Below are 22,871 nucleotides of genomic sequence, written 5' to 3'. Positions count from 1 at the left end.
CCGGAGATTGGTTTTAATACTGCTCATTATTCAATGAGACTCTGACACAAACTGAACCTTAAAGCTAACAAAAAGTATTTCATAGCGGCCACGCAAATGTGCAGTGCTTGCCGCTGTGCATGGGCTTCCGGCCAGACGCTGTGTCAGCAGTTTGGCCAGAGCGAGCTCTTAAATAATCGGACATTGCCGCTGATCGGTTAACTTCAGATAACTACTCCCCCTTCAAGAATGAGGCCGCCCTCGGCCGACCCTATTTGGGCAATCATCTCCTTCAGCTGGGCCGTGGTTTTTCGGGCCTGAATGACTCGCCGATAGGTCAAGCCGATGCAAATTAAAGCGCAGCATATTGCTCCCGCTATGAACACCAACTGATGTATGTAAATGATGGTGGTTAATCTCCTTCCCGAACTCTTTGATGTGCTCCAGATTACGTTCACTCAGTGGTGAAGGTAAGGAAGGCGTGTGTTCCATGGTGACGTTCAGGGAAGGTGAGCTGGCCACTCCTGGAGCCCTCTTCTGGGCTGTGTCATGATTGACCAATCGGGTTTCGTTGACAATGGCACTCTTTTCAAAAGTGATAAGATATGTGCCCTTTATATGGACACAGGTGCCATTATCCACACACACGTGAGCCGAGGGATCATTTTCAATTAGTATCCCTTCATCAACGTAAGTGATGGGGTGTAAATCGCGTTGTTGGATCTCGCAATGCACCGTGCCTCCAGCGTGAAGCTCTTGGTAGCATGATCTTCTGCGAGCCAGCCGGCAAAATGTAGCTCCTGATATCAGGGAGCACTTTTCCACGGTGTGGATCTCACTGTCGCATTCGGCAATGACGTTGTCTTCCAGGCTGAGCATGGTGTGGTGATGTGACACTGGGAAAACGGTGATCTTGCTGCAGGCCGACTTTATCTTCGGAAACTTAATAATAAAATGTAATATGTTATCGGACTGTAAGATCTTAACGGACGATACGGACAAAGCATCTCTAATCGTGGTCTCGGTAGGCTCTTCCATCCACACACCTTCCAGGTCTGCATGATCTAGGATGCTGGGGCTAACAATATTAACTTTGGAAAGTGCCACTGCTAGCATCAACCCCTGCAGCTCCATTGCTATCATCCTATTTCGAGTTAAAAGCATCTCGAATAGGTGCCCAGTATCAATTTGGGATTTTTTTGCTGACCTCAGAAGTTGGTTGACGGTAGCGGAAATTTTATTGATTTGAATTTGTACTTTGTTGTTAATATTAACCTGCCTATTGTTTGCATTCGTTAATTGGAATTCATTAAATTTAATTCTTTCAAAATCTTCTGCGTCCGGCGTTCCTGCCACCACCTTTAGCGCAGTCCCTAAGAAGTCTAAACTTCTTGCTACCCTATGATGGATGCTCAAAGAGTCGAGCATGTCGCGTAGGTGGGCAACATCAACAACTAGGAGTTTCTGCATGTGGGATTGCGGGAACATGACGGTCATCCCATTAGTTTCTTCGATGACGCGCCTATATTCCGAGAGATTTGCTGAGTGCTTTACAAAAGCAAATTCGTCAATTTCCTGAGCCGCGCTTGAAGCTGCGGCGGTATATTTGCTCCCGGTTTCGCTCTCGCCCTGCGCGACGTGATTAACCCTCTGCCTTTTGTGTGGGGCAGATCGATCGGACTCAGCCGGCTTCCTTTTTTGGTATGCCCGGGCTTGGGATGGCCTCAGCATCTTGGACAGCGATGGGTCGATGTTGTGTTGTTTGACGTAGTACGGATTTTTTTTCCAGCGTTTGTTTGTGAATTTACCTGCGCAGGCGCCTGTCGGTATTCTTGCGCTTTTGGGTGCTGTTTTTTATCTTTGTCCTCTTGGCTTTTGGCAAATCAAGCCGCGAAGAAGTATCTTTCGTGGTTAGATTCCACATCTTGTGCCAAAGCGAGAGCTGAAGGCATATCTTTCGGCTTTGCCGAAAAAAGGACATCCGTGAGGCTGCGCTTAAGCCCCGAGATAAATACTCGGAGTGCGTCATCCCGGAATTTGTCACATAAGACCTTTGCCGCCGAGGCTTCGTACGACATAGTGGCCTTGTTTGTAAGTAAGGTGAGTTTTTTCTCGACCTCGTCATAGTATTGTAGAAGGGTCATATTTCCCTGCCTAAGAGTACCCATTTCCTGCTCGATAACGTGCATCTGCCGCTTATCATTTTACGTAAAATCGAGTCGATTTATAATCGCGTCGAAATTCAGTACAGTGCCAAACGAAGACAGTATGGCATCGGCAGGGCCCCTTATATTATTCCTAATAATAATAACTGCCTGATAATGGCGCGAGCTATTTTCGTAATTTCGTAATTAATAATTTTCGTAATAAAAACAACAAAATGCCACACACTGTATGTGCAGCCGTATCGTGTTCTCGAGAATGGAGTGGGGAAACAAAACGGAAAAGAAAAATAAATAACCAAAGCTGCGCGGCTAATACCAAGAATTCTTGTATAACAAAAAAGACATATAAAAGGTGAATTAAATACACCCGATGTACGGGCGTTATTTATCTTTTCGATTCATCGCTCTATCTTCAGCGAGCTTAGAATACACCCAGATTTCTGTAATCTTTGCAAAGCTTTTCCTTGTCTGGTCTCTCCCCTAGTAAAGTTATTATTATAAGAAGAATCATAGAGCGATCGGAGTAGTAAAGGTCAGAGAAAACCACGCGGGCTAAAGGCTGACCCATTCAAATAATTGTAAAACTAATCAACATAAATTAAGCAAGTAAAATAAAATGAAGTTCAATGCATAACTGTGTCTAGTCGTTTGGATTCAAAACCCCCGAGCAGAACTGTGCTCATCTATGACATTACGCCCATGAACGGCATTTGTCACAATATTTTTGGTGGCCCATGAGGGGATCAATCCACACACGACTCCACAATCCATGGTCATCTCCAACATTTCCATCAAAATCGTTAATGGAAACCTAATCTCAACACGGAACCATTATTCTCCTTTTCAACTCCTTTATTCTCTTTGACAAAGAGGAAGCCAAAATAACGGAATCAAACTTTGCATCGCACGTGTCGCGAAAACGCTTGCCCATTGTCGCTCTCTCACTTTGGAAGATACGTACGTGAGTGTGAGTGCATACCCAAAATGAGCAAGCCCAAGCCAGCAAGCACTTCCAGTGCAGAGTCTGAAACAATGGCAAAGGGTGGCAACGCCGACAGCTTGTTTGCGCTCCAGAAAGATCTTCACAGTCAGCTCAATCAACTCCAAGTAAACTTCAAGAAGGACAGCACGTCTCGGAAAACTAAGCCCTATTTCCAACTGCGCCTTTCCAAACTCAACTTAATAAGCCAGCAATTCAACAAGAATCATCAAGAGTTTGTAAGCGCTGGCTACCCCACACACCCTTACTTCGACGATAATTTAGCGGACCAGTTCGAAGAGGAATTTATCACAGCGTTCTGTTTAATCTCTACGGAGTCCGAAACACTTTTCCCCACTCAGCTACCAGCGTGCGCCGAGCAACAAGCGACACCTGTTCCTAAAATGCTCGGCCCTGGTGCGGCAGTCCAACTTCCAAAGTTGCCAGTACCTAACTTTTCCGGAAAGTATACAGATTGGCCAGCTTTCCATGATCTGTTTATGCAACTCATTCACCAGAACCAGGCGTTGTCAAATATTCAGCGATTCCATTTTCTCAAGCAAGCACTGCCTAAAGAGCAGGACCAAGATGTACACCAAATGGAACTAACGGATGGCGCCTACACAATCGCATGGGATCTCATCATCAAACGCGATGATAACCCCCGTTTACAATTCATGCACCACATGAACGCCCTCTACGACTTACCCTTTATCTCAAGGGAAAGCTCATCAGAGATCGAACATATGCTGAACGTAACCAACGTATGCATCAACGAGTTCAATCGTCTCAAAACTAATATCCATTCTAGCACGCAATGGATAGTCCATCATTTGATCGCTAGATTACCTACGACAACTGTACAAGCCTGGGAGCATTGCTTGGGAAACTCCAGCGACATTCCGAGTTTCCTCGACTTGAAAACCTTCCTCAACAATCGCCTCGTCAGCATGAACATCATTGAGAACCGGAAATGTTCACAGCCCACGCACAACTCTACGATCAACAAATCGACAAACTATCCACGCCAAAATCCCAAGCAAAAGGGTTCCGGCTTCTACAAGGGCAGCACGTTCCACACCACGACTGGAACCAGCGGTCCCATCTCTTGCGTACACTGTAAGGGGCAACACATTTTGCGGCGGTGTCCTGATTTTTTATCTAAGGATTGCTTTGCCCGCAAACGAATCATTGACCATACAAAGGCATGCCTAAATTGCCTCAGCATCCATCATCCCTTGTCGCAGTGTGGCAGTAACAAGAATTGTTTACAATGCGGACAGCGTCACCATACCCTGCTTCACTTCCCCACGACGTATACCAGCCCATCACCGATTATTCAGAACGCAGCAAGCGAGAGCTCCGATCTTGCTCATCCTCCCGATTCCACTACAGTGCTGATGGCCACTGCCGCGCAGTCAACTCGATCCATTTTGCTCTAGTACAACTACATAATAACAGCACCGGACAAACTGCCGTTATTCGAGCCTTGATCGATCATGGCTCTGAGGGCACGTTAATCACAGAACGTGCCGCTCAGTTGCTGGGACTTCCACGTCACCAAGTCACAGCACAGATCACCGGGGTCGGTGATAGCTCAAAGAACATCTGTAGATTTAGTACAGAGTTCTCCATAAGCTCATGTACGGACCCTCAATTTCACCATCTGGTGCGACCAGCGTATGTCCTCAACTCGATAACCTCTCATTTACCAAGAAGCAATGTCAACGTGGACACTTGTCAGCATCTTCAGGGATTACACTTGGCCGATCCCACCTTTACCAGGCCAGGCCGCATCGACGCGTTATTTGGAGTAGATCTAATACCATATTTGTTGCTGCCAGATTTACGGAAAGGAGCTTCAAATCAACCTATTGCTCAACTCACTCAATTGGGTTGGATCGTGTTTGGCCATAGCAATGAAACAAGGGCAAATTTGGTAACCATTCGTTGCCATCAGACTAATCTGGATGCACTGGTAAAGGGTTTCTTCGATCTTGATCAAATCAGCTCTGAGAGGACCTTAACAGCAGAAGAACAATGGTGTGAGGATCATTTCCAGCGTACCTGCATCCGACAACCCAATGGAAAATACCTGGTCCGGCTTCCGTTAAAAACTGAATTTGACAAGGAACAAGTCATCGGAAAGTCTCACCAAATCGCACTCAATAGATTCCATCTCTTAGAACGTCGGCTAAACAGAAACGACACACTTAAACAACAATATCACTCCACCATTAAGGAATATTTTGTTCTTAAGCAACTCTCCAAAGTCACTACCGCAGAAACTCGACATCAAATGATCACTCCAAGAGGTCAACAGTATTTCTCATCATGTACTCTCCCACACCACGCCGTGATAAAGGAGGACAGTACAACGACCAAAGTTCGGGTGGTGTACGATGCATCATGTACCACTTCGAACGGAAAATCCCTTAACGACATATTGTGCATCGGCCCACCGCTACAAAATGATTTAGGAGGAGTCATCATGAAATAAAGGCTACATCGTTACGTGTTTGCAGCAGATATCCAACGAATGTATCGCTGTATCAACATGCACCAGGAGGATGCCCAATTTCAACGCATCTTATGGAGGAATGATCAAAACGAAATAGCCGAGTACAGCCTAAATACTGTCACCTTTGGGACTGCATCAGCACCGTATACAGCCATACGCGTAATCCGTCAACTCGCTCACGACGAACAACATCGCTACCCATTAGCAACTCCAGTCTTATTAAATGAAGTATATGTCGACGACGTCCAAACTGGGCACAATACTGTTCATGGAGCATTGGAAATACGAAATCAATTCATTGCTACATTAAAATCGGCTGGAATGGAACTCAGGAAATGGGCATCAAATCATCCACAGATCTTATCCGGAATTCCTGACCAGCACATGGCTCAAAAGAGGCATGTAGAAGTAAATTTCCAGGAGACTATTAAAACTCTGGGACTTTATTGAAGCCCACACGAGGATTTATATAACTTCAAGGTTCGATTTGACCTTCCTGCCTCCTTTACTAAACGTTCCTTTCTTTCAGTAGTCGCTCGACTCTATGATCCCTTAGGCTTTATAGTTCTTGTCACTACTACTGCAAAGAGTATTCTAAAGGACATCTGGCAGTGGCGACCCGAGACATCCGACAAGACCGAACCCACTCTCGATTGGGACGGCCCGTTACCCCCAATACTTCAAGCCCGATGTGAAGAATTCCGACATCATTTACCAAACATTGAACAGTTGAAAATACCTCGGTGGCTTGCTCACCAGACCGGTGAGCCACAGTCACACCAACTACACGTCTTTTGTGACGGCTCCTCGCAAGCTTACGCAGCCTGTGTTTATCTCCGAATACAATATCCATCCGGGAGAGTGAGCACCGTCCTCTTGACCGCACGGAGTCGAGTCACGCCCACGAAGCCGCTAACGATCCCTCGAATAGAACTCTCTGGTGCAGTGTTGGCTGCACAACTGGCTAAATGGGTACTAACGCAGTTTTCATCCACCGGAATTCCTATGTCAGTTAATTTCTGGACGGATGCATCAATCGTTTTATATTGGATTAAAGGAAATCCCACCCGTTGGAAGACTTTCGTCTCCAACCGAATTGGCAAGATTTTGGAATTAAGTACTACAACCCAATGGCAGCACGTACCTTCGGGAGAAAACCCAGCCGATTGCGCTTCAAGGGGTCTTACTCCTCACCAACTAGCCAGGCATGACATCTGGTGGTTCGGTCCCGAGTGGCTACGGCAGGATGAAAATCGGTGGCCGAAGAACACGTACTCTCCTCCCCCTGACCAACATCACGAAGAAAGACGACAACCAACCAACATCACAGCACATGTTTATTCACTTGGCGACTCAATCATAACCTCTTACTCATCATATAACAAATTGTTATTTGTTATGGCTTACATCCACAGGTATCTGCATAACTTACGCCACCCACAAGAACTTCGTCATGTGGGCACGATTCGAGTACCAGAATTACGAGAAGCTCTACATAAAATCGTAAGGATGGTTCAGAAAGAAGCCTTTTCTCAAGAGATCAGCCGAGTCCTGACACGGAAATCTCTATCCGCGGCACAGTGCCCTCAGCGCTCTTTGTCCGTTTTTAGACGACTTTGGGATTCTGCGACTCAAAGGACGACTGAAGAACGCTCGACAACTGTCCCAAGCACAGAAAAATCCGATCATTATACCCAAAATGCATCATTTTACTGACCTCGTAATCAAAAATGCGCACCTAAACACTCTTCATGGAGGCACCGAGCTCACCTTAGCAACCATTCGCCACACATTCTGGATAGTCAATGGGAAACAAGCAGTAAAAAGAATTCTACGACAATGTGTCCAATGCTTCAAACATCGCCCAAAGCCTGCCTAACAGTTAATGGGGGATCTGCCACTACATCGAGTCAACCCACCTGGTCGAGCCTTTGAAGCCACTGGCGTCGACTACACGGGCGCCTTTTACTTGAAAGCATCCAGATTCCGTGGGCATCACACATACAAGGCATATATCGCAGTGTTTATATGTTTAGCTACCAAGGCGATACATCTAGAAGCGGTCACTGTCTAATATCTGTCTACTGTCTACTGTCTAAACGACTATCTACTCAACACTTCCTTTGGGCTCTTCAACGCTTTATTGGACGTAGAGGTTTGTGCAAGCATCTATACAGCGATGGAGAAACCAATTTCATCGGAGCAGACAATTCTCTTCGCATATGGCAAAAGGAGCTACTCTTACGGCCCGTGGCATCCAATGGCTTTTCAACCCACCGCACAGTCCTAATTTTGGAGGACTGTAGGAGGCGAACGTAAAGGCCGTCAAAACTCATCTGTATCGTTCCTTCAAACTCACTGCTATGACCTATGAAGAACTATCCACGGTGCTCACCCAAATCGAATCATATTTAAACTCATGTCCACTCTGCCCCTTATCAGCAGATCCAAACGATTTGTCCCCACTTACTCCCGGGCATTTCCTTATAGGAGGACCTTTATTGGCACCTCCGGAACCTTCTCTTTCAGACAAGTCCATCAACGCACGCTTCGTCGACGGTCAACGGCTCCTGAGACAATTTTGGCATCGATGGAGCGCCGATTGGCTTTCACATCTACAAGCACGTCCGAAATGGCGCCAAGAACGAACGAATCTGCAAATTGACGATCTAGTTGTAATCAAGGATGACCGGCTCCCCCCAAACGAATGGAAGATGGCTCGAATAATCGATTTGCATCCTGGAGAAGATGGACTAGTTCGCGTCGCCTCACTGAAAACCGTTTCTGGAACCTATAAGAGATCCCTGTCCAAGCTATGTCCATTGCCAATATCCACCAATCCTACTCCGAAACCTGAAGAAGTCCAATAATACAATAGAAGCTATTTCATACTGATCCCAGCATTCCGGGGGCGGCATGTACGGGCGTTATTTATCTTTTCGATTCATCGCTCTATCTTCAGCGAGCTTAGAATCCACCCAGATTTCTGTAATCTTTGCAAAGCTTTTCCTTGTCTGGTCTCTCCCCTAGTAAAGTTATTATTATAAGAAGAATCATAGAGCGATCGGAGTAGTGAAGGTCAGAGAAAACCACGCGGGATAAAGGCTGACCCATTCAAATAATTGTAAAACTAATCAACATAAATTAAGCAAGTAAAATAAAATGATGTTCAATGCATAACTGTGTCTAGTCGTTTGGATTCAAAACCCCCGAGCAGAACTGTGCTCAACTATGACATTACGCCCATGAACGGCATTTGTCACTACACCCGATTATATAAATTATTTCCGATTGAAATTTAAAATTTTCTGCCAGCGTTTTTTTGTTTTGGTTAGGAATTTTTATTCCGCACTTTTTGTGTTATATAGAAATATTCATTTATTTATTCACAAAAAACAGAAATGCAAACAATATTGGGACAATAATTGGTTTACAAAAAAATGGTTTATACATTTTATAATAGATAAAAAAAAGTTCATGCTAAACCGTCAGCCAACTAATGAAGATTAATTAAATTTAAAAAGTTGATGGGGCTGCAGTTTTTTGTTGGCGTAAGCCACAATATTTCACTATTCTTGTCTTTCTACTCATTTTTTTTTATACAAAAAAATTCAACAAAATTAATTTACAGTTTAACGGCTGTGCCGGAGATTGGTTTTAATAGTGCTCTTTATTCAATGAGACTCTGACACAAACTGAACCTTAAAGCTAACAAAAAATATTTCATAGCGGCCACGCAAATGTGCAGTGCTTGCCGCTATGCATGGGCTTCCGGCCAGACGTTGTGTCAGCAGTTTGGCCAGAGCGAGCTCTTAAATAATCGGACATTGCCGCTGATCGGTTAACTTCAGATAACTACTCCCCCTTCAAGAATGAGGCCGCCCTCGGCCGACCCTATTTGGGCAATCATCTCGTTCAGCTGGGACGCGGTTTTTCGGACCTGAATGACTCGCCGATAGGTCAAGCAAATTAAAGCACAGCATATTGCTTCCGCTATGAACACCAACTGATGTATGTAACTGATGGTGGTTAATCTCCTTCCCGAACTCTTGATGTGCTCCAGATTACGTTCACTCAGTCGGTGAAGGTAAGGAAGGCTAAGAACGTTACGTTCCATGGTGACGTTCAGGGAAGGTGAGCTGGCCACTCCTGGAGCCCTCTTCTGGGCTGTGTCATGATTGACCAATCGGGTTTCGTTGACAATGGCACTCTTTTCAAAGGTGAATTATCTGGTTTTGAAAGCAATTGAGGAGCTTGTTCGTTGATTGGATTGTGTGGGTTAGCGACAGCTCACTGTGAATTGTGGCCGCGCTTGAGAATGCCTCTTCTTCTTCTACAACGTTGAGTTGTTGCCTCGAGAGGGCATCCGCAACTAGGTTGACCTTGCCAGGCATGTAATGGACTTTGGCATCGATGCGTTCTTTCCATCTTTGATTTTTGTATTCGGATTGGAATCCGAAACCGCGTAGGTCAGCGGTTGGTGGTCAGTGTAGATGTTTAAATCTTTGACCCCATAAAGGTTATTTGGTCATTGATGATTTTCAATGCCATTAAAATAAAACGAAGAAGTTAATTAAGTTCAACGTTATAAACTTTATTCAGGCCGCATATGAAATTTGGATTTATGAGGATTTATGAACAATATGGGAAATCCAATTAAGGATGTGAGCGCAGTAAGAAGACGAACGAGAGTGGCGCCAACCTTCCAGAATAGACTGAGCGGATACTCGCTAACCTTAAACGCCGAATTAGCAAAGCCGAGCGGCCGAAAGAGAGTCGGCTTGCGACCAACAAAACATCAGTTACTACTTAATTATTATGTTTAAATTAGTTGCTTGCTGCTTGACCCGACATTCTCCCCCAGGTGGGCCTTCTACTCCAACTTCATCCTTTAGGGGCAAAAGGCACAGGTTAGTCAATGCTCGCTTGGTAATTCCAGATGAGGTTTTTATCACCGCCACTCGAAAGAAACCATCCCGATCAGGGCTTAGCTCCATTATGCTCGCAAGCGGCCATTTCATCGGAGGTATATTTTCGTCCTTTACTAGCACCACATCGTTCGGGGCCAAGTTAGGACCGGAGGCGCGCCATTTGAAGCGCTGCTGGAGAAGTCTAAGCTACTCCTCCTTCCATCGGTACCAGAAAGACTGCTGCAGGAAAGACACGCGCTACCAGCTGTCCAACCGGTTGAAGTTCAGCTTTCTGGGCTGTGTCATGATTGACCAATCGGGTTTCGTTGACAATGGCACTCTTTTCAAAAGTGATAAGATATGTGCCCTTTATATGGACACAGGTGCCATTATCCACACACACGTGAGCCGAGCGATCATTTACAATTACTATCCCTTCATCAACGTAAGTGATGGGGTGTAAATGGCGTTGTTGGATCTCGCAATGCACCGTGCCTCCAGCGTGAAGCTTTTGGTCGCATGATCTTCTGCGAGCCAGCCGGCAAAATGTAGCTCCTGATATCAGGGAGCACTTTTCCACGGTGTGGATCTCACTGTCGCATTCGGCAATGACGTTGTCTTCCAGCCTGAGCATGGTGTGGTGATGTGACACTGGGAAAACGGTGATCTTGCTGCAGGCCGACTTTATCTTCGGAAACTTAATAATAAAATGTAATATGTTATCGGACTGTAAGATCTTAACGGACGATACGGACAAAGCATCTCTAATCGTGGTCTCGGTAGGCTCTTCCATCCACACACCTTCCAGGTCTGCATGATCTAGGATGCTGGGGCTAACAATATTAACTTTGGAAAGTGCCACTGCTAGCATCAACCCCTGCAGCTCCATTGCTATCATCCTATTTCGAGTTAAAAGCATCTCGAATAGGTGCCCAGTATCAATTTGGGATTTTTTTGCTGACCTCAGAAGTTGGTTGACGGTAGCGGAAATTTTATTGATTTGAATTTGTACTTTGTTATTAATATTAACCTGCCTATTGTTTGCATTCGTTAATTGGAATTCATTAAATTTAATTCTTTCAAAATCTTCTGCGTCCGGCGTTCCTGCCACCAGTTTAATTTTTAGTTTAATTTTATCTTGTATTACATATTGCGGCTCATCTGATTGTGCCTGCACCACGTCAGCCGGCCTCTTGTCGATCACCGAGTGGATAGAGTTGTTATATCTGGCCGTAACCAGAAGTATCAGCTCTACGGTATCGCTGATGCCATTATCGATCTTAAGACATCTAGCAAGCTCTACCAAAGTGCTGTGGAAGTGCTAAACTTGGCCGTTGGAGACATCGAAATGGTTTTCCAGCATGGTCACGATGGAGTGCGAGTTCAACGATGGTTCGTTGTCGCAATATACGACATTGGCTAGTTTGAGATCCTCTATGGTTCTAGAGGGAACGGTTGGACTACGGCAAATTTGGAGAATTTGTCGATGCACGTAAGGAAATACTTTTTAACCGTGGAGAAGATGTCTATGTGTAGCATTTCTCCTACATTTCATTTCTCATTTCTCTCCTGCGAGCTCCTCCAGCAATGACTCCTCGCAAGTGAAGTCAATAATATGCCGTCTCTTGTTTCCAAAGAGAACGAAGCTCCGCTTTGACGGAGAGCGTGCTTTCTCCAGAATTATCTGGTTTTGAAAGCAATTGAGGAGCTTGTTCGTTGATTGGATTGTGTGGGTTAGCGACAGCTCACTGTGAATTGTGGCCGCGCTTGAGAATGCCTCTTCTTCTTCTACAACGTTGAGTTGTTGCCTCGAGAGGGCATCCGCAACTAGGTTGGCCTTGCCAGGCATGTAATGGACTCTGGCATCGATGCGTTATTTCCATCTTTGATTTTTGTACTCGGATTGGAATCCGAAACCGCGTAGGTCAGCGGTTGGTGGTCAGTGTAGATGTTTAAATCTTTGACCCCATAAAGGTTGTTTGGTCATTGATGATTTTCAATGCCATTAAAATAAAACGAAGAAGTTAATTAAGTTCAACGTTATAAACTTTATTCAGGCCGCATATGAAATTTGAATTTATGAGGATTTATGAACAATATGGGAAATCCAATTAAGGATGCCAGCGCAGTAAGAAGACGAACGAGAGTGGCGCCAACCTTCCAGAATAGGCTGAGCGGATATTATTATAAGATATATATATTCCCGTTATTATTATAAGAAGAATAAGAAGAAACCACGCGGGATAAAGGCTGACCCATTCAAATAATTGTAAAACTAATCAACATAAATTAAGCAAGTAAAATAAAATGAAGTTCAATGCATAACTGTGTCTAGTCGTTTGGATTCAAAACCCCCGAGCAGAACTGTGCTCAACTATGACATTACGCCCATGAACGGCATTTGTCACAACATTTTTGGTGGCCCATGAGGGGATCAATCCACACACGACTCCACAATTCATGGTCATCTCCAAAATTTCCATCAAAATCGTTAATGGAAACCTAATCTCAACACGGAACCATTATTCTCCTTTTCAACTCCTTTATTCTCTTTGACAAAGAGGAAGCCAAAATAACGAAATCAAACTTTGCATCGCACGTGTCGAGAAAACGCTTGCCCATTGTCGCTCTCTCACTTTGGAAGATACGTACGTAAGTGTGAGTGCATACCCAAAATGAGCAAGCCCAAGCCAGCAAGCACTTCCAGTGCAGAGTCTGAAACAATGGCAAAGGGTGGCAACGCCGACAGCTTGTTTGCGCTCCAGAAAGATCTTCACAGTCAGCTCAATCAACTCCAAGTAAACTTCAAGAAGGACAGCACGTCTCGGAAAACTAAGCCCTATTTCCAACTGCGCCTTTCCAAACTCAACTTAATAAGCCAGCAATTCAACAAGAATCATCAAGAGTTTGTAAGCGCTGGCTACCCCACACACCCTTACTTCGACGATAATTTAGCGGACCAGTTCGAAGAGGAATTTATCACAGCGTTCTGTTTAATCTCTACGGAGTCCGAAACACTTTTCCCCACTCAGCGTGCGCCGAGCAACAAGCGACACCTGTTCCTAAAATGCTCGGCCCTGGTGCGGCAGTCCAACTTCCAAAGTTGCCAGTACCTAACTTTTCCGGAAAGTATACATATTGGCCAGCTTTCCATGATCTGTTTATGCAACTCATTCACCAGAACCAGGCGTTGTCAAATATTCAGCGATTCCATTTTCTCAAGCAAGCACTGCCTAAAGAGCAGGACCAAGATGTACACCAAATGGAACTAACGGATGGCGCCTACACAATCGCATGGGATCTCATCATCAAACGCGATGATAACCCCCGTTTACAATTCATGCACCACATGAACGCCCTCTACGACTTACCCTTTATCTCAAGGGAAAGCTCATCAGAGATCGAACATATGCTGAACGTAACCAACGTATGCATCAACGAGTTCAATCGTCTCAAAACGAATATCCATTCTAGCACGCAATGGATAGTCCATCATTTGATCGCTAGATTACCTACGACAACTGTACAAGCCTGGGAGCATTGCTTGGGAAACTCCAGCGACATTCCGAGTTTCCTCGACTTGAAAACCTTCCTCAACAATCGCCTCGTCAGCATGAACATCATTGAGAACCGGAAATGTTCACAGCCCACGCACAACTCTACGATCAACAAATCGACAAACTATCCACGCCAAAATCCCAAGCAAAAGGGTTCCGGCTTCTACAAGGGCAGCACGTTCCACACCACGACTGGAACCAGCGGTCCCATCTCTTGCGTACACTGTAAGGGGCAACACATTTTGCGGCGGTGTCCTGATTTTTTATCTAAGGATTGCTTTGCCCGCAAACGAATCATTGACCATACAAAGGCATGCCTAAATTGCCTCAGCATCCATCATCCCTTGTCGCAGTGTGGCAGTAACAAGAATTGTTTACAATGCGGACAGCGTCACCATACCCTGCTTCACTTCCCCACGACGTATACCAGCCCATCACCGATTATTCAGAACGCAGCAAGCGAGAGCTCCGATCTTGCTCATCCTCCCGATTCCACTACAGTGCTGATGGCCACTGCCGCGCAGTCAACTCGATCCATTTTGCTCTAGTACAACTACATAATAACAGCACCGGACAAACTGCCGTTATTCGAGCCTTGATCGATCATGGCTCTGAGGGCACGTTAATCACAGAACGTGCCGCTCAGTTGCTGGGACTTCCACGTCACCAAGTCACAGCACAGATCACCGGGGTCGGTGATAACCCAAAGAACATCTGTAGATTTAGTACAGAGTTCTCCATAAGCTCATGCACGGACCCTCAATTTCACCATCTGGTGCAACCAGCGTATATCCTCAACTCGATAACCTCTCATTAACCAAGAAGCAATGTCAACGTGGACACTTGTCAGCATCTTCAGGGATTACACTTGGCCGATCCCACCTTTACCAGGCCAGGCCGCATCGACGCGTTATTTGGAGTAGATCTAATACCATATTTGTTGCTGCCAGATTTACGGAAAGGAGCTTCAAATCAACCTATTGCTCAACTCACTCAATTGGGTTGGATCGTGTTTGGCCATTGCAATGAAACAAGGGCAAATGTGGTAACCATTCGTTGCCATCAGACTAATCTGGATGCACTGGTAAAGGGTTTCTTCGATCTTGATCAAATCAGCTCTGAGAGGACCTTAACAGCAGAAGAACAATGGTGTGAGGATCATTTCCAGCGCACCTGCATCCGACAACCCAATGGAAAATACCTGGTCCGGCTTCCGTTAAAAACTGAATTTGACAAGGAACAAGTCATCGGAAAGTCTCACCAAATCGCACTCAATAGATTCCATCTCTTGGAACGTCGGCTAAACAGAAACGACACACTTAAACAACAATATCACTCCACCATTAAGGAATATTTTGTTCTTAAGCAACTCTCCAAAGTCACTACCGCAGAAACTCGACATCAAATGATCACTCCAAGAGGTCAACAGTATTTCTCATCATGTACTCTCCCACACCACGCCGTGATAAAGGAGGACAGTACAGCGACCAAAGTTCGGGTGGTGTACGATGCATCATGTACCCCTTCGAACGGAAAATCCCTTAACGACATATTGTGCATCGGCCCACCGCTACAAAACGATTTAGGAGGAGTCATCATGAAATGGAGGCTACATCGTTACGTGTTTGCAGCAGATATCCAACGAATGTATCGCTGTATCGACATGCACCAGGAGGATGCTCAATTTCAACGCATCTTATGGAGGAATGATCAAAACGAAATAGCCGAGTACAGCCTAAATACTGTCACCTCTGGGACTGCATCAGCACCGTATACAGCCATACGCGTAATCCGTCAACTCTCTCACGAACTCCAGTCTTATTAAATGAAGTATATGTCGACGACGTCCAAACTGGTCACAATACTGTTCAGGGAGCATTGGAAATACGAAATCAACTCATTGCTACATTAAAATCGGCTGGAATGGAACTCAGGAAAAGGGCATCAAATCATCCACAGATCTTATCCGGAATTCCTGACCAGCACATGGCTCAAAAGAGGCATGTAGAATTAAATTTCCAGGAGACTATTAAAACTCTGGGACTTTATTGAAGCCCACACGAGGATTTATATAACTTCAAGGTTCGATTTGACCTTCCTGCCTCCTTTACTAAACGTTCCTTTCTTTCAGTAGTCGCTCGACTCTATGATCCCTTAGGCTTTATAGTTCCTGTCACTACTACTGCAAAGAGTATTCTAAAGGACATCTGGCAGTGGCGACCCGAGACATCCGACAAGACCGAACCCGCTCTCGATTGGGACGCCCGTTACCCCCAATACTTCAAGCCCGATGTGAAGAATTTCGACATCATTTACCAAACATTGAACAGTTGAAAATACCTCGGTGGCTTGGTCACCAGACCGGTGAGCCACAGTCACACCAACTACACGTCTTTTGTGACGGCTCCTCGCAAGCTTACGCAGCCTGTGTTTATCTCCGAATACAATATCCATCCGGGAGAGTGAGCACCGTCCTCTTGACCGCACGGAGTCGAGTCACGCCCACGAAGCCACTAACGATCCCTCGAATAGAACTCTCTGGTGCAGTGTTGGCTGCACAACTGGCTAAATGGGTACTAACGCAGTTTTCATCCACCGGAATTCCCATGTCAGTTAATTTCTGGACGGATGCATCAATCGTTTTATATTGGATTAAAGGAAATCCCACCCGTTGGAAGACTTTCGTCTCCAACCGAATTGGCAAGATTTTGGAATTAAGTACTACAACCCAATGGCAGCACGTACCTTCGGGAGAAAACCCAGCCGATTGCGCTTCAAGGGGTCTTACTCCTCACCAACTAGCCAGGCATGACATCTGGTGGTTCGGTCCCGAGTGGCTACGGCAGGATGAAAATCGGTGGCCGAAGAACACGTACTCTCCTCCCCCTGACCAACATCACGAAGAAAGACGACAACCAACCAACATCACAGCACATGTTTATTCACTTGGCGACTCAATCATAACCTCTTACTCATCATATAACAAATTGTTATTTGTTATGGCTTACATCCACAGGTATCTGCATAACTTACGCCACCCACAAGAACTTCGTCATGTGGGCACGATTCGAGTACCAGAATTACGAGAAGCTCTACATAAAATCGTAAGGATGGTTCAGAAAGAAGCCTTTTCTCAAGAGATCAGCCCAGTCCTGACACGGAAATCTCTATCCAGGCACAGTGCCCTCAGCGCTCTTTGTCCGTTTTTAGACGACTTTGGGATTCTGCGACTCAAAGGACGACTGAAGAACGCTCGACAACTGTCCCAAGCACAGAAAAATCCGATCATTATACCCAAAATGCATCATTTTACTGACCTCGTAATCAAAAATGCGCACCTAAACACTCTTCATGGAGGCACCGAGCTCACCTTAGCAACCATTCGCCACACATTCTGGATAGTCAATGGGAAACAAGCAGTAAAAAGAATTCTACGACAATGTGTCCAATGCTTCAAACATCGCCCAAAGCCTGCCTCACAGTTAATGGGGGATCTGCCACTACATCGAGTCAACCCACCTGGTCGAGCCTTTGAAGCCACTGGCGTCGACTACACGGGCGGCTTTTACTTGAAAGCATCCAGATTCCACTGCTTTCAGTGCATCCAGTGTTTATATGTTTAGCAACCAAGGCGATACATCTAGAAGCGGTCACTGGACTATCTACTCAACACTTCCTTTGGGCTCTTCAACGCTTTATTGGACGTAGAGGTTTGTGCAAGCATCTATACAGCGATGGAGGAACCAATCATCGGCGCAGACAATTCCCTTCGCATATGGCAAAAGGAGTTTCGAAATTCCATCGACACGGACATCGCACCCACTCTTACGGCCCGTGGCATCCAATGGCATTTCAACCCACCGCACAGTCCTAATTTTGGGGGACTGTGGGAGGCGAACGTAAAGGCCGTCAAAACTCATCTGTATTGTTCCTTCAAACTCACTGCTATGACCTATGAAGAATTATCCACGGTGCTCACCCAAATCGAATCATGTTTAAACTCACGTCCACTCTGCCCCTTATCAGCAGATCCAAACGATTTGTCCCCACTTACTCCCGGGCATTTCCTTATAGGAGGACCTTTATTGGTACCTCCGGAACCTTCTCTTTCAGAAAAGTCCATCAACGCACGCTTCGTCGACGGTCAACGGCTCCTGAGACAATTTTGGCATCGATGGAGCGCCGATTGGCTTTCACATCTACAAGCACGTCCGAAATGGCGCCAAGAACGAACGAATCTGCAAATTGACGATCTAGTTGTAATCAAGGATGACCGGCTCCCCCCAAACGAATGGAAGATGGCTCGAATAATCGATTTGCATCCTGGAGAAGATGGACTAGTTCGCGTCGCCTCACTGAAAACCGTTTCTGGAACCTATAAGAGATCCCTGTCCAAGCTATGTCCATTGCCAATATCCACCAATCCTACTCCGAAACCTGAAGAAGTCCAATAATACAATAGAAGCTATATCATGCTGATCCCAGCATTCCAGGGGCGGCATGTACGGGCGTTATTTATCTTTTCGATTAATCGCTCTATCTTCAGCGAGCTTAGAATCCACCCAGATTTCTGTAATCTTTGCAAAGCTTTTCCTTGTCTGGTCTCTCCCCTAGTAAAGTTATTATTATAAGAAGAATCATAGAGCGATCGGAGTAGTGAAGGTCAGAGAAAACCACGCGGGATAAAGGCTGACCCATTCAAATAATTGTAAAACTAATCAACATAAATTAAGCAAGTAAAATAAAATGAAGTTCAATGCATAACTGTGTCTAGTCGTTTGGATTCAAAACCCCCGAGCAGAACTGTGCTCAACTATGACATTAGTTGAGCCCATGAACGGCATTTGTCACAACACCCGATTATATAAATTATTTCCGATTGAAATTTAAAATTTTCTGCCAGCGTTTTTTTGTTTTGGTTAGGAATTTTTATTCCGCACTTTTTGTGTTATATAGAAATATTCATTTATTTATTCACAAAAAACAGAAATGCAAACAATATTGGGACAATAATTGGTTTACAAAAAAATGGTTTATACATTTTATAATAGATAAAAAAAAGTTCATGCTAAACCGTCAGCCAACTAATGAAGATTAATTAAATTTAAAAAGTTGATGGGGCTGCAGTTTTTTGTTGGCGTAAGCCACAATATTTCACTATTCTTGTCTTTCTACTCATTTTTTTTTATACAAAAAAATTCAACAAAATTAATTTACAGTTTAACGGCTGTGCCGGAGATTGGTTTTAATAGTGCTCTTTATTCAATGAGACTCTGACACAAACTGAACCTTAAAGCTAACAAAAAATATTTCATAGCGGCCACGCAAATGTGCAGTGCTTGCCGCTATGCATGGGCTTCCGGCCAGACGTTGTGTCAGCAGTTTGGCCAGAGCGAGCTCTTAAATAATCGGACATTGCCGCTGATCGGTTAACTTCAGATAACTACTCCCCCTTCAAGAATGAGGCCGCCCTCGGCCGACCCTATTTGGGCAATCATCTCGTTCAGCTGGGACGCGGTTTTTCGGACCTGAATGACTCGCCGATAGGTCAAGCAAATTAAAGCACAGCATATTGCTTCCGCTATGAACACCAACTGATGTATGTAACTGATGGTGGTTAATCTCCTTCCCGAACTCTTTGATGTGCTCCAGATTACGTTCACTCAGTCGGTGAAGGTAAGGAAGGCTAAGAACGTTACGTTCCATGGTGACGTTCAGGGAAGGTGAGCTGGCCACTCCTGGAGCCCTCTTCTGGGCTGTGTCATGATTGACCAATCGGGTTTCGTTGACAATGGCACTCTTTTCAAAGGTGAATTATCTGGTTTTGAAAGCAATTGAGGAGCTTGTACGTTGATTGGATTGTGTGGGTTAGCGACAGCTCACTGTGAATTGTGGCCGCGCTTGAGAATGCCTCTTCTTCTTCTACAACGTTGAGTTGTTGCCTCGAGAGGGCATCCGCAACTAGGTTGACCTTGCCAGGCATGTAATGGACTTTGGCATCGATGCGTTCTTTCCATCTTTGATTTTTGTACTCGGATTGGAATCCGAAACCGCGTAGGTCAGCGGTTGGTGGTCAGTGTAGATGTTTAAATCTTTGACCCCATAAAGGTTGTTTGGTCATTGATGATTTTCAATGCCATTAAAATAAAACGAAGAAGTTAATTAAGTTCAACGTTATAAACTTTATTCAGGCCGCATATGAAATTTGGATTTATGAGGATTTATGAACAATATGGGAAATCCAATTAAGGAGGCGAGCGCAGTAAGAAGACGAACGAGAGTGGCGCCAACCTTCCAGAATAGACTGAGCGGATACTCGCTAACCTTAAACGCCGAATTAGCACAGCCAGGTATATTTTCGTCCTTTACTAGCACCACATCGTTCGGGGCCAAGTTAGGACCGGAGGCGCGCCATTTGAAGCGCTGCTGGAGAAGGCTAAGCTACTCCTCCTTCCATCGGTACCAGAAAGACTGCTGCAGGAAAGACACGCGCTACCAGCTGTCCAACCGGTTGAAGTTCAGCTTTCTGGGCTGTGTCATGATTGACCAATCGGGTTTCGTTGACAATGGCACTCTTTTCAAAAGTGATAAGATATGTGCCCTTTATATGGACACAGGTGCCATTATCCACACACACGTGAGCCGAGCGATCATTTACAATTACTATCCCTTCATCAACGTAAGTGATGGGGTGTAAATGGCGTTGTTGGATCTCGCAATGCACCGTGCCTCCAGCGTGAAGCTCTTGGGCGCATGATTTTCTGCGAGCCAGCCGGCAAAATGTAGCTCCTGATGTCGGGGAGCACTTTTCCACGGTGTGGATCTCTTTGTCTCATTCGGCAATGACGTTGTCTTCCAGCCTGAGCATGGTGTGGTGATGTGACACTGGGAAAACGGTGATCTTGCTGCAGGCCGACTTTATCTTCGGAAACTTAATAATAAAATGTAATATGTTATCGGACTGTAAGATCTTAACGGACGATACGGACAAAGCATCTCTAATCGTGGTCTCGGTAGGCTCTTCCATCCACACACCTTCCAGGTCTGCATGATCTAGGATGCTGGGGCTAACAATATTACCTTTGGAAAGTGCCACTGCTAGCATCAACCCCTGCAGCTTCATTTCTATCATCCTATTTCGAGTTAAAAGCATCTCGAATAGGTGCCCAGTATCAATTTGGGATTTTTTTGCTGACCTCAGAAGTTGGTTGACGGTAGCGGAAATTTTATTGATTTGAATTTGTACTTTGTTGTTAATATTAACCTGCCTATTGTTTGCATTCGTTAATTGGAATTCATTAAATTTAATTCTTTCAAAATCTTCTGCGTCCGGCGTTCCTGCCACCAGTTTAATTTTTAGTTTAATTTTATCTTGTATTTCATATTGCGGCTCATCTGATTGTGCCTGCACCACGTCAGCCGGCCTCTTGTCGATCACCGAGTGGATAGAGTTGTTATATCTGGCCGTAACCAGAAGTATCAGCTCTACGGTATCGCTGATGCCATTATCGATCTTAAGACATCTAGCAAGCTCTACCAAAGTGCTGTGGAAGCGCTAAACTTGGCCGTTGGAGACATCGAAATGGTTTTCCAGCATGGTCACGATGGAGTGCGAGTTCAACGATGGTTCGTTGTCGCAATATACGACATTGGCTAGTTTGAGATCCTCTATGGTTCTAGAGGGAACGGTTGGACTACGGCAAATTTGGAGAATTTGTCGATGCACGTAAGGAAATACTTTTTATCCGTAGAGAAGATGTCTATGTGTAGCATTTCTCCTACATTTCATTTCTCATTTCTCTCCTGCGAGCTCCTCCAGCAATGACTCCTCGCAAGTGAAGTCAATAATATGCCGTCTCTTGTTTCCAAAGAGAACGAAGCTCCGCTTTGACGGAGAGCGTGCTTTCTCCAGAATTATCTGGTTTTGAAAGCAATTGAGGAGCTTGTTCGTTGATTGGATTGTGTGGGTTAGCGACAGCTCACTGTGAATTGTGGCCGCGCTTGAGAATGCCTCTTCTTCTTCTACAACGTTGAGTTGTTGCCTCGAGAGGGCATCCGCAACTAGGTTGACCTTGCCAGGCATGTAATGGACTTTGGCATCGATGCGTTCTTTCCATCTTTGATTTTTGTACTCGGATTGGAATCCGAAACCGCGTAGGTCAGCGGTTGGTGGTCAGTGTAGATGTTTAAATTTTTGACCCCATAAAGGTTGTTTGGTCATTGATGATTTTCAATGCCATTAAAATAAAACGAAGAAGTTAATTAAGTTCAACGTTATAAACTTTATTCAGGCCGCATATGAAATTTGAATTTATGAGGATTTATGAACAATATGGGAAATCCAATTAAGGATGCCAGCGCAGTAAGAAGACGAACGAGAGTGGCGCCAACCTTCCAGAATAGGCTGAGCGGATATTATTATAAGATATATATATTCCCGTTATTATTATAAGAAGAATAAGAAGAAACCACGCGGGATAAAGGCTGACCCATTCAAATAATTGTGAAACTAATCAACATAAATTAAGCAAGTAAAATAAAATGAAGTTCAATGCATAACTGTGTCTAGTCGTTTGGATTCAAAACCCCCGAGCAGAACTGTGCTCAACTATGACATTACGCCCATGAACGGCATTTGTCACAACATTTTTGGTGGCCCATGAGGGGATCAATCCACACACGACTCCACAATCCATGGTCATCTCCAACATTTCCATCAAAATCGTTAATGGAAACCTAATCTCAACACGGAACCATTAT

At 44.9% G+C, this 22,871-nt stretch overlaps 4 protein-coding genes across 4 annotated transcripts; all 4 read left to right on the top strand.

The window, feature by feature from the left end:
• Positions 1-3,128: 3,128 nt before the first annotated feature.
• On the top strand, positions 3,129-5,623 carry LOC122322126 (uncharacterized). The gene is made up of 2 exons (XM_043213567.1): positions 3,129-4,235; positions 4,448-5,623. The coding sequence occupies exons 1-2, from the start codon at positions 3,129-3,131 to the stop codon at positions 5,621-5,623; spliced, it is 2,283 nt and encodes a 760-aa protein (XP_043069502.1).
• Positions 5,624-5,680: 57 nt separating this feature from the next.
• Positions 5,681-6,094, top strand: LOC138926887 (uncharacterized). Its single transcript, XM_070282493.1, has one exon. The coding sequence runs from the start codon at positions 5,681-5,683 to the stop codon at positions 6,092-6,094; it is 414 nt and encodes a 137-aa protein (XP_070138594.1).
• A 7,135-nt stretch (positions 6,095-13,229) lies between these two features.
• LOC122322125 (uncharacterized) lies at positions 13,230-16,445 on the top strand. The gene is made up of 5 exons (XM_043213566.1): positions 13,230-13,634; positions 13,736-14,329; positions 14,542-14,897; positions 14,934-15,897; positions 16,302-16,445. Exons 1-5 carry the CDS (start codon positions 13,230-13,232, stop codon positions 16,443-16,445), a joined length of 2,463 nt encoding a protein of 820 aa, XP_043069501.1.
• A 1,400-nt stretch (positions 16,446-17,845) lies between these two features.
• Positions 17,846-18,565, top strand: LOC122322124 (uncharacterized). Its single transcript, XM_043213565.1, has one exon. The coding sequence runs from the start codon at positions 17,846-17,848 to the stop codon at positions 18,563-18,565; it is 720 nt and encodes a 239-aa protein (XP_043069500.1).
• The last annotated feature ends 4,306 nt before the right edge of the window (positions 18,566-22,871 follow it).

Source organism: Drosophila bipectinata, chromosome 4 (genome assembly GCF_030179905.1).
Source record: "Drosophila bipectinata strain 14024-0381.07 chromosome 4, DbipHiC1v2, whole genome shotgun sequence".
Taxonomy (NCBI): Eukaryota; Metazoa; Arthropoda; class Insecta; order Diptera; family Drosophilidae; genus Drosophila; species Drosophila bipectinata.
Note: the sequence above shows the minus strand (reverse complement) of the source record. Positions and strands in the feature narration are given on the sequence as shown.

Coding starts and splice junctions, on each gene's coding strand:
- LOC122322126 (XM_043213567.1), top strand. CDS start 3,129: ATGAGCAAGCCCAAGCCAGCAAGCACTTCCAGTGCAGAGTCTGAAACA. Junction 4,236..4,447: donor CCAGCGGTCCCATCTCTTGC/GTACACTGTAAG, acceptor GACGTATACCAG/CCCATCACCGATTATTCAGA.
- LOC138926887 (XM_070282493.1), top strand. CDS start 5,681: ATGCACCAGGAGGATGCCCAATTTCAACGCATCTTATGGAGGAATGAT.
- LOC122322125 (XM_043213566.1), top strand. CDS start 13,230: ATGAGCAAGCCCAAGCCAGCAAGCACTTCCAGTGCAGAGTCTGAAACA. Junction 13,635..13,735: donor TCCTAAAATGCTCGGCCCTG/GTGCGGCAGTCC, acceptor CTCATTCACCAG/AACCAGGCGTTGTCAAATAT. Junction 14,898..14,933: donor CACCATCTGGTGCAACCAGC/GTATATCCTCAA, acceptor TCATTAACCAAG/AAGCAATGTCAACGTGGACA.
- LOC122322124 (XM_043213565.1), top strand. CDS start 17,846: ATGGAGGAACCAATCATCGGCGCAGACAATTCCCTTCGCATATGGCAA.